Below are 11,789 nucleotides of genomic sequence, written 5' to 3' on the forward strand. Positions count from 1 at the left end.
AACACAAACCCCGTGCATGACGCAAACGAGGCCCGGAAAGGCTCCCCGCTTGGGAGCCGCTGAGCGGACAGATGTCTGCAGCTGCGGGAGGCACTTCCCAACGCACGGCCTCCTCCCAGCAAGGAGCACAGGCGAGCTGAGCCGCCTGCGGGCGAAGCCCTCCCCACAGCCCCTGGGATGGTACTTGAAGATAAGGGGCCCAAATCTGGGTACCCACACCCCAGAAAGCAGCTTCCAGGCTGAGCATCACCCCGTGTGGCACCAGCACACCGCATGGGCACAGCCACCCTCCAACCCACCAGCACCACACTGAGCCCTCAGGGGGCTTCCTCGTGCTGTGCATGAATGTGGCAACATCCCCGTCCTCCCACAGCCCCCAGAGCATCGCTGCCTATGGCTCCTCAGGGGGCACAACCAACACAGCCCACCCACTCCTTGGGGTGCCACCCCTGTCCTGTGCTGGCCCCGAGCACACAGAGCACTTCATGTACCCAGCAGCAAACACGAGATTTCGCCACTTCCTCACCAAACGCCACGTCTGGTACTTTGCCCTGTGTTTATTTTTGTTCACATCCTGGTGTTGTTCTATGGCAGAACCCCCCAGCCCACCCCAACCTGCAGTGGCCGGGAGCTCAGGTGGGAGCAGACAAGGGCTCCGGATAAAACCAAGTGTAAACATGCAGCACTCAAACACAGAGGAGCGATGCGCCGAAAGAGCAACCACCAGGTGAGGGCTTAAGTGCCTGGAGAACTTCAGGGACACGGTAATGAAATGGAAAACTACCGCCCCGGCCGACATTCCCAACGGCAGCCAACAGCCAAGCAAAAAATGTGAGGAAGCAGCAGTGAAAATCCCCTGCCACAACCAAGCATTTGGGAACAGCGCTGTCGCACGGGGAGGGATGTCAACATCCAGAGACCAACTGCCCTGGAACTATGAAGGATATTCCCAGTTCCTCCCACACAACAGGGATTCTGATACAGCATTTACCCCACCGTAAAGCTGCCCCCTTGCCAGTGCTCCAGGCAGGTTGTGCAAATGCGTCCAGCCCCGTGCCTGTGAGTGAACTCTGAAGCAGGATGTAAATGCCATGCCTTACTCACAGCTCCTCATGATCCCCCAGCTCCCTCACTGGGGGATCCAGGTGAGTCTGTGATAGTGCAGTGCACTGCCTTGGTAATTGCCATTTCTCCTCCGAGCCTTTTTGGTTTTCCCCCTCTCCACCCCTTGGAACAACCCATGGAAAGGCACAGGTTACTTTACCCTCATGGCCACAATATTTCATCGACTGGAGCCTGGAATCACATTTCATTAGAATTAAATGCCCTGCCCGAGACAGCTAATCAATTTAGGGGATGCTAATCCAGAAGAAATTTGCTCCTGACAGAGGCAATGACCATTAGCAGAGCAGAAGGCCGGGAGGGGGTCACTGAAAGGGGGGTCCTGCCATGGGGATGGAGGGTGCTGGCAGAGCCCCCAGCCAGACACCGCACAGATTGCCTCAGGCCCCAGCCATGCACTGGATTAGCTCCTTATTAAATCTAATTAGTTAATAGGTGGGCCAGAAGGGAGCTGGCTTGATTTCTCCAGGGATCCCACAGTAGCTGGGAAGGGGACCTGCTCCCATTTCCATGGGCAGGACAAGTGCCTCCAGCACATCCCTGCAGCACGGGGCAAAGCCTCGTCTGTCTCCACCTCGGTCAGCAGCCACCAACTGCCAGGGCTCATGTCCCGGGGGGCTGCAGCCCCTCACTGGCTCTCACCAGGACCTGGTGTACCCACAGACAGGCAGGAAAGTGGGGTCAGCTCCCAGACCCACAGAAAGCAGTTTTGCAGGAGCCCGCTTCCTTCTCCTCCCAAGGAGGCTGCGGAAATCCTTTTGTCTCTGGAGCTCCCCACCTCAGCTGTAAGAACAGGAAGAATCCCACCGCGCTCACAGGAACATCACTGGCAAGTGAGTGAGTCAATTCTTCCTGCTTTGGCAGGGAAGATATAGAAACACATCAAAACCTGCAGCAGAGCCCGGGGGAGCACACGGGGCACATCACTGCCCTTAACCTGGGCCTCCTCCCAGCCTTCATGGATGGAGTGAGGACAGAGCCATCCCCAAACCCTGTGAGGGCTGCTGCTGCCCCAGCCATGCTGGGGAAGGCAGGGGAGAGCCGCCCCACCACCCTGCTCTGCAGTGGGGTTTGGGGCTGTAGAACATTGCTAAGCACCAGCATTCAGCAAGGGCATTGCTCAGGACAGATGATGTTCCAGCTGGAAAAAGAAACAGACCCAGCAAAGGAACACTCTCCCAGCAGCACTGCTGAAAAGGCAAACGCCAGCTTATTTTACAGGTCACTCGCCCTGAGCAGGGAACACTTTACCCTTCCCTCATTGAGATCCTGATGCAGGATTAGAAACTGCTAACAGCGAAAGCATGTGGGTGTGCACACAGGCACACCAGAGGCAGCACATCGAGTGCACCGGGATAACAGCGACTGAACACAGGTCGCAGTAACATCCCCAAGCACATCATCACGCGTGATAGAATCACAGAACCTCAGCCTGGTTTGGGTTGAAGGGACCTGAAAGCTCACGCAGCTCCAAGCCCTGCCACGGGCAGGGACACCTTCCACTAGAGCAGCTTGCTCCAAGCCCCATCCAACACTGCCAGGGATGGGGCAGCAGCAGCTTTGGGAACACAGAAGAGAGAGTCACTTAATTGGGCTGCTGCAGGCTCTGCACCGCGGTGATGGGTGCCGGGTGCCATGGGCAGCACCACGGGAAGGGCGATGCGGCCGCAGCCAGCCCATCGCTGGCGCAGGCAGCCCCGGCCCCCGCGCAGCACGGCTGTGCCGCCGCTCCACGTGCCGCAGCCAGATGGTCCGGAGGCTGCTGCACATCCCACAGACTCCAGCTAGGAACCGGCTTGGCACCACCGCAGAGACGGCCCCTTCCCCCTCTGCACTGCAGTCCCCATTCCGCAGAGATCAGCAGGGGCCACCAGCCCCCCCTGCACCCAGCATCCCAGACACGCCGGGACCCCCAGGCTCCCATCACCAGGCAGGAGCGGAGATGGGGAAGCACAGTTCCCAGCTCCTCCAAGCCTTGAGATCATCCTTGCTATATGATCCAGGTGACGCCCCAATGAGCATGCCTCATCAACAGCATGCAGCCACAGCCCCATGGCCACCGGGCACTTGCACATAGCGATGAAGAGGAGCAGGTGGGAGCGCTTCAGCGCAGGGAATGCGCCAGGAAAACAGGGAGAGCATCCCAGCTTTGCCGGCCGCGGTGACAGCCGCTCGTGCCCGGGGGAGGAGGGAGGGATGATTCACACCAAGGAGCGAACAAGCTGTGCAGGTTTGGGTATGAGCTTCCCCTCGCCTTGCCCCCTCTCCCCACCCACCGCTGTCACGCTACAGCTACTCATCACACTGCATCCAAACCCAGGTCCTTCGGTCTGCTTAAACCCAGCGGGTAGATATTAGAAACCCCAAGCACAGTGATGGATACCCAACAAATCCCATCCTCCAGCTGCCCTGGCTGCCCAAAACACCCCAAAACAGAACCAGCACGGGCAGGATTTGCTTGGCCACTCTGCCATTGACAGGGAGGTTTCTGAAGCCCCTTTGCTTGGGTAGAGGAATGCAAACCCCCTGAGCACTCCTGTGGTGTGCTCTAGCTGTGGCATCACTCCCTGGGTTTCAGGGAGCAGCACACAAGGATTTCATTGTGCCTGTGGACAGGGGGTGAAAGCAGAGGGTTCAGGGGTCCCCTCCGGCAGCACAACTCATCCCATCCCAGCTGGATCACCCGGGGAAGCACTAACCTGCATACAGCAAGGGGACACACAGCCGAGTGCCGGCACCGCTGCCTCCCGCCCTCCCCGCAGCAACCATGGGAACCGCACTTCCTCACACACATTTTCCATGTCACCGTGAGTTGCCACCCCCAAAGACAGGGAAAACGAAAGGGCAGGAGGGAATCAAAGCAGCCCCCATTCCCAGTCTGTGTCCCAGGCACACAGGTAACACCATGCTCACTGCAGGCACCACTTGGACCACCCTGGTCCATCCCCTGCCAACCCAAATGGGTTGAGTTTAACCCAACATTGGTACCCGCTCAGTGGCAGTGCCACAGCCGGGCAGCAGCATGCACAGAGCCAGCATCTCCAGACACCACCACCACACCAGTGTGTCGGGACATGTGCCCAGAGGTGCTCTGTGGCACGCTCCCAATTAAAAAGCTCTCCAAGCCCTGTTAATGAGCCTTCTGCCAGCATAATCTGAAAGATGCAATCAGGAACACAGGCTCTCCTGCACGCCCAAACCCTTCTGCTCACCAGCTTCCCTCTTCAGCGCTGCCAAGAGCTGCATCCAGCCACAGAGAGCAGCTCATGCGGAGCTCCAGTGTAGTGGCTGGTACAGGACTCGAGGAGCTCACTCCATGAGTCCCCAAACACACTAGCACCAAGGGGTCGTGGCTGTGTGTGGAGGGACGCAGGAGACCCCAGGGAGATGGGTGAATGATCCCTGGGGATGTCATGAGGAACCTCCTGTGCAGATCATGACCATGCACATGAGTAAACCACTGCACCACCCCAGCAGGGCGAGTTTTTCTTCTCACAATCAGGCTGAGCCATGCAGGGTAGGCTCATTGTTGAGACCCTCCATCAAAACCAAAGAGCATCTCCCAGGCAGGAATACATTCCTGTTGCGAGTTTTCACTGAAGAGGAAGAGGAGGAGCTTTCAGCTTGTGCTGAAAATAAAGCAGAGCATTATCATTTGTACTACCCTCGTTTGAATGAAATACCAGACAAGCTTTTAACTATGTGACTGCACAAGTCACACAAGTCATGCAAAGGAGGAGGAAGTCCTCTTTGCCTTCAGCCCTGCTGGCACAGGACTGACTGAGCTGTACCCATGTACCCCTTCCATAGCACAAAGTATTCCCCACACCACATCAAACATTTCCTATGGCCCTCCAAAAGGAGGGGGGGAAACACACCCTGACGGGGGGGAGCCACCTTACACCTTTGCTGGGTGAACAAAGCCAGGAAACAACCAAACCTCAAACCCACGTGCTTTACCGCAAGATGAGCCCTGTGGTTTGCTTGGCTGGCCACAGCAGAGCCCACGGTGGCCACAGGGGCAGCCTGGCTGTGCCATCCAGCACCGAGTGCTCCACGGCAGCACCAAACACCGCTTCTCATAGCACAACCAGAGCAGAACTGAACGCAAGCAGCCACCGCAACCTAATGGGTTCATTTGTATTTTGCACCCTCCAGAAAGCACATTGTTCCTCCTCCAAGGCCAAGCCTTCAATACAGCCTCTGTTAACGTTTACACCTGCACAAATAAGGGCCATTCCTGGCAAGGGCAGACCTAAGCCTCCATACCTCATCCCCTCCTCTGCTCTGTGGACAGGCAAGGGGAAGGTTTGGGCTGTTACTGCCTTTCTCCAGGGACCAGAAGGGCAAAAGGATGGAGATGATCCAAGAGCTTCACATTTCTCCCCCGAGCACTGATGGGTGCCTGCAGCACAAGGACCTGCAACCCCAGACAGCTCTGGTGAGGAAGCAGCCCCAGACATGGCTCTTCCTCCAACACACCCCGGCGAGGCAAACAGGGACATTCCACTGTGTTAGCGATCAGCACACCCCGGCTGGGTGCTGCTCCCGGGGGACCGAGCGTGCACGGAGCAGGCAGGGAAAGGCAGCAGCGGCTGGGGCAGAGGGCAAGCGAAGGCATTGGCCAAACATTTCCTCATCACTAACCCAAGCCTTGTTTGTATCAAAAGGGAATTGAGTGCTCAGGTTAAACATCACACAGAGGTTTCACTTTTGCTTCCAAGCGAGCTGCGGAGACGGTGCCAAACCCAGGCCTGGCGCAGCCATGGGCAGAGACACGGCATCAAGGCTCGGTTTCAGCAAGAGACCACTGAGATGTGGAACAGAATCCATGTGCAAGCACATCCTAGAGCGTGCAGTCCATGGGCAGAGCCCAGTACAAGGATGGCACCACCAGGAGCTATGCACACACCCCACTTCGCTTTGTAAGCTGCACACAGCCATGAAGTGGGATGTGTCCCAGGAAAACCCCACAGCCAATCCCTCCTGCTGTCACCCAGCCAGAATGGGCACACTGGTGGAGGACACAGCAGGCACAACACCTGCAGCCAGTGCTGCAGCACATGCCCCAGGATGCTGGATGAGCTCCCCACTGCCAAAGGGCCCAGGTCCACCTCAGCATCACCCCTTCCCTGCACTCCCCTTCAGCTCTGCCCCTCCTCACTGCCAGCCACAGCCCTGCGATAACCCAGCCAAAAACACCCAGAGGAAAAACGATCCCACACCCCAAATGGGCCCGAGTGCACCCTTTGGGAGCATGGACACCTCTGCCCTTCCCATGGGAATACCGGCCACGGGCACCCTCACTGGAGGGGGTTTGCAGAGCCCAGGCCCAGCCCTGCCGTGCAAATTGCAGCCTGCGCTGGGGCGGGGACGGGTTCGGAGGCTTCAAATTAGAGCTTGGGAGCTGGAGGAAGAAGCAAAGCAAACTGAGAGCAGAAACGTGGCAGGGCACCGGCTGCAGCCCCAGCGCCCCAGGAGACGGCAGCAGCAGGGACACCAGCACCGGGACACGGCACCTGTGGGAAGGAGGAGGAGGAAGATGAGGAAGGTGCCCGCACTCAGCCCCCCGCAGCAGCACGGGGGAGGCGATGGCTGCCAGCCGCCTGCACCCCCACATCCTCCGTCCTCACATGTGCTGCTCGCATTCCAAAGCGAGATGCAAAGAATCTCTGCATCACCTTGGTGACCAGGCTCGATGCATTGGCACAGGGTGCCCAGAGAAGCTGTGGCTGCCCCATCCCTGGCAGTGCTCAAGGCCAGGTTGGACACAGGGGCTTGGAGCAAGCTGCTCTAGTGGAAGGGGTCCCTGCCCGTGGCAGGGGTTGGAAATGGAGGAGCTTTAAGGTCCCTTCCAACACAAACCATTCCATGATTCTATATCCCTCTCCATCAAAGCAGAGGGGCTGGAGGTGATGCTGGCACGTGGGCAGCTGCCACCCTGGGACACAGCCCCATTCACCAGCACAGGGGACATGCAAAGAGACAAAATGCTTCAGCAGCCCCCATACCCATGGTCACCAAAACTCCTTCACTGCAGAACAAGTTTCACAGCATCCAGGATTCAAGTTCATTATTTATGTCTCACTTGAGGTCTCTGCATTTGCAAAAGTTTCTGAATAATTTATGTATGAGGGAGGAAGAGGGACACGTTTTGCTGAAAACCAGGTCACTCCTAATACCAGCCAAGCAGCAAAGGGAGACAATAGAAACAGGCACAGATACTCTCTGGGGGGGAAAACCCAACAGTATCTATGTATATACATATATATATATATACACACACACTCCAGAGATGCCCTCGGCATCAGAGGATGTTCATCAAAACCAGCCCTTCAGCAAATGAGGATTCTTTTCAACCTGCTGAATGTGAATTCCAGCGGCACAGAGGCTGCAAGGAGCTAAGCAGGGCAGCAGGGAACAGAAGCCCCATCCGAGCCACCCCTCCACCTCGTTCCTTGGCGATACACAAAGAGTTACGTTCCCCTCGCGCCTGTCTTACAACAAAGAGGATGTGAAACATTCAGCAGAGAACGCAAGAGGAAGGAAAATGAGAGAGGATATTGCCAAGGCTCCACATAACCAGTCGCAGGCTGGGTCACTGTGCCAAGAGCTGAGACACCTCCGAGGCCCTCACACCAGGGGCTGCACACTGCTACCAGGGGTTTGCTGCTGCATGGACCTGCCCGGCCCCACATCCATGAGCCCTGCACAGTGGCCAAGGAGCACACATCGAGGCAATGCTGGTGAGATAGGGCCACCCTGCCCAGCCACGGGGAGATGAACCCTTGGAGACAAAATAAAAGGTGGGTAAGAGAAGGGAGAACCTGGTTATTGCTGGGAACGGCCATCAGGTACCACTGCACCGGGTCACAGCAGTGCCAACCCAGGAATGACACTCGCAGCAGCTCTCCACCAGAGAGCAACTTCATCCATGCTAACGGGTGTCAGGAGGGTCTGTAATAGCTCACGGAACATGGCCAGAACTCAGACCCACCGCACACCGAGGATAACACACGTGGGAAGAGCTGGGACAGATCCTGTCCCATGCCTGTGGGAGAAGTCAGAGGCATCATGGCTCTCCAGCAGCTGCACGGGTGGTGAAGTCACTCTTACAGCAGGAAAAGGATGCACAGAGCAGCTGAGCATCACAGCAGGGAATGGATGCTCACCCACAGGCCCCTGCCCCATGGCCCCAAACCTTCTCCCAGAGCACCCTGCAGACCACATTTGAGGGGAGAATCCCACCGCACCTGCAGCCACACACACGGGATGTGGCCATGAGCCCAGGCAGCGCCTGTGCTCGGGCACTGATTAACACTCCAGCAAAATCATCACTATTCATGCCCCTACAGACCACAGCCTGGGCATCAGTGCCACACACGCCAGCCCTGCACAGGAATTAAGGTCTAATCCAGGAACACATTCAATAGCGGCTCCAAAACAATTCAGCCATAAAAACATCCTTATCTCCGGAGGCCGGCGAGCATTCTTCCTGCCCGGGGGCTGAGCAGCACAGCCACGGCCAGTGGGACAGGAGCCCACGGGCAGCCACGAGCACACACAGTTCAGAACACTCAAAAATACCTGTCCTGCAGCACGACGGGGCAAAGGCACAGCCAGCACCTACCCAGAGACTCACTAAATGTACCCAATGACTAAGACCAGAGATGAGCACCCCTGGGACCCACCAGTTAGCTCCTCAAATGTATTTTCAGTGAAGAACAATGCTGTAGGATTTGTTGCGTGACAAAATGAACGCTCCAGGCACAGGCTGCCTTCAGCTCAACAGGCAAACACAGCAGCAGAAGACAGCTCAGACCTGCAGAGCCACAGACACACCAACAGCTGTTGGGTTGGGTTTTATGAACCCAGAATGCCAAGAATTGGCACAATGGGGGTCCCTGTAATCCAGATGTTACCAGCTGCTACTCCAGCCCAGGGGAACTGCAGCCAAGGGGCTCAGTGTGAGAGCTGATGGGGAAGCAGGGATCAGCCCCATGGCTGCCCTTTGGCTGGGATTGGAAGGACTGGTGGGCTTAGCATCACCTGCCTGTGCACTCCAGGGGTGACACTGCTACCAGCTCCCACAATAACTGTGCCATGTCCCCAAGGCCAGGCTGGTGTGTCACGGGCAATGCCACGGGGGCTCCGCGGGGCAGGTTTGTGTGGATGTGTCTCTCTCCCACCCCACAGCGGGAGAGCAAGTTTGTCTCAGCAAGTGACAACTCACAAGGCCTCAGTAGTCAAAACAGACCAGGAAAGTGAGCCGAGATTTGAGCCAAACACACTTAAAGGAAAATCCCCAAATAACTCCGTGGGGGTGGGAACAGCAGGAATAGAGCCTCGGGGAGCAGCCCACCTAACGCTGGCAAGGGGGTGGCCATGCAAATATGTCCCCAGCCCCACCATGAGGGCAGCAGCCGGGACTGAGGGGGACAGGGATGCTGCCAGCCACAGACAAGGGTCTCCCTGGCCCCGGACCCATAGTGTCCATCCCCCCACCGCTCCCGCCCCAAACCAGTGGCACGCAGCTTTGCCCCCCAGCCTGCAGCTCCCACACACAACAACACACACGTTGGGGATGGCACCAGTGAGGGCAGCTCGGGCAGAGCCCAGAAAAGGGAACTGGGTGTCCCCCACCCTGAACAGAGAGGGGACAAAGGGCAAGCAGGAGGACACAGCACCTACCCACCAGCCCAGCCAAAGCATCCTCAAAGAGCACAACCCCTTCAGGGCCTAGAATTGGGACCTGCTGGGCCATAAACGTCCTAATGGACCGGGGACAGGGACATCCTGGTGGACCAGGACCGGGACCGGGTACGTCCCAGTAGACCACAACCTGGCACATCCCAATGGACCGGGACCATGCATATCCCGATGGGCCGGGACGAGGCCTATCCCACCGGACCAGCCAGAGGAACAGAGGAACACAGGGCCGGGGAAAGGGGACGGGAGCAGGTGGTCCCCGATGGACCCGGAGACCACAGAGCAGGCAGGTCAGAGCGGGCCGGCCGGGCTGCGCTGGGCCGGGCCGGGCCGCAGGGGCGCTCGGGGCCCCGGCAGAGCCACCCCCGGCCCCTCACTTACTCTTGAGGGCGGCGACGAGCGACTTCCCATCCTTGATGAGCTCCTTGATGAACTTGTTGGTCTTCTCCAGCTCGGCCTCGTGGGAGCGGAGCCGCTCCCGGAACTGGGGGCTGTCCAGGCAGCACTCGCTGAACTCCAGCGCCGGCAGCCCCATGCTGCCCGCGGCCGAGAACACCAGGTTTAAACAATTAGCCCCAAAACCCGAAAATTTAACGTTTTTTTAAAGCCCCAACGCTCGGGAGCCCGCCCCTCCGCGGAGCTGCTGCCGCCGCGGTGGCGCCCCGGGAGCGGCCGTGCTGGGGCGAGCCGTGCTGAGCCGTGCAGGGCCGAGCCGAGCCGAGCGGGGCCGGGCCGTGCGGGCCGTGCGGGACTGTGCGGGCGGAGCGCGGGGACGCGGCGGGGCCGGAGCTGCCGCTGGAGCCGCTGCTGCCGCTGCCGCTGCCGCCGCCCGGGCAGGGCCCGCACACCGCTGCCCGCCCGCGCGCCTACCTCCAGCCAATGGGCGGGCACTGCGTAGACGCTCCGCCTTTAACCTTCCAGGCGAGCCCCGCCTCTCCCTCTCTCTGAGCCAATCAGCTGCGGGCGTGCGGGAGAGACCGGCCCGAGCACCCCGCGCCCGGGGCGGTGTCGTGGGTGAGCCCCGGCCCTGCCCCGCCCGCGTCACCGGGAGCGCGGCGGGGTCACTGCAGGGCCGCGGCTCTCAGCCCGCTCCCCGCGGGCCGCCCCGTCCCGTCCCGTCCCGGGCTCTGTGTAAACCGGCCCCGCGGCCTGCAGCAGAGCCGCCCTGGCCGGACCCGGGCCCGGCCTCCCCGCGGTGCCGCTGAGCACCCGTGCGGGGATTATTCCCTGCGGGTTTAGCAGCGTGAGTTGAGAATTAAACCCTTAATCCCCCGGCACGGCCGGTGGCGGAGGGCGCTGGCACAGAGGGACCGTGGCCCCCCTCCTCTGCATCCCTGCGAGCGGGTCGCCTCCAGCCCAGCAAGGGAGATGGGCATCGATCGGTAGGACCGCGCTGTGCAGCCGTGCACAGACCCAGCCGCTGCTCCCTGCAGCCCATCTCCCTCTGGAACGCGCCAGGAATTTGGCCGGGGCGCAGCAGCTGCCTCGTCACCTCCTTCCCTCAGCCGCGAGCTTCCAGGAGCAAACTGCAGCCCAAAAAGCGATTGCTCCTCATCGTGGTTTTGGCTCGGGCTGCCGTAAGGTGGATGGTGCTTAATGGGAAGTAGAGCGGGAGAGGCCAGCAGTGCCGGCCCCACGGATCCGAGACAACCCTTTCTCAGCATGAATGACAGCGCCAAGCTCCGGGTGAGCCGCCCCCCGGGCGCGGGCGCCGCACGTACAAACCCGCGGTGGCCCCTCCGCCCAGGCTGTGACAAACAGACCCGTTTGCGGATAATCCCCGGCTGAATGGATTCCCTCTTTACCCCCGCTCACACACTGGCGAGGAGGGCGCGACACGAGCCCTGCTCCGCACCGCCTGCGCGCTCCGGATCGAACGGGGCAGCATTCCTGTCCAGCCAACCGTGAAACGCGGCGCGGAGCCGGTGCCAGCTTCATGCTCTCCTGCAGGCTGGGGG

At 59.5% G+C, this 11,789-nt stretch overlaps 1 protein-coding gene across 4 annotated transcripts in view; it reads right to left on the bottom strand.

The window, feature by feature from the left end:
- The window catches only part of ARHGAP26 (Rho GTPase activating protein 26), a 115,841-nt gene extending 105,467 nt beyond the window's left edge, over positions 1–10,374 (bottom strand). For all 4 annotated transcript variants that reach the window (XM_057427809.1, XM_057427808.1, XM_057427807.1 and 1 more), the window contains exon 1: positions 10,213–10,374. In XM_057427809.1, coding sequence (XP_057283792.1) covers positions 10,213–10,366 — 154 coding nt within the window. In that variant the 5' untranslated portion in view covers positions 10,367–10,374. The remainder of the gene's footprint in view (positions 1–10,212) is intronic.
- Between the last annotated feature and the right edge of the window lie 1,415 nt (positions 10,375–11,789).

Source organism: Pezoporus wallicus, unplaced genomic scaffold (assembly GCF_028554395.1).
Source record: "Pezoporus wallicus isolate ANWC-B61680 ecotype Strahan unplaced genomic scaffold, APGP_CSIRO_Pwel_v1 contig_13614, whole genome shotgun sequence".
NCBI classification, from domain to species: Eukaryota; Metazoa; Chordata; class Aves; order Psittaciformes; family Psittacidae; genus Pezoporus; species Pezoporus wallicus.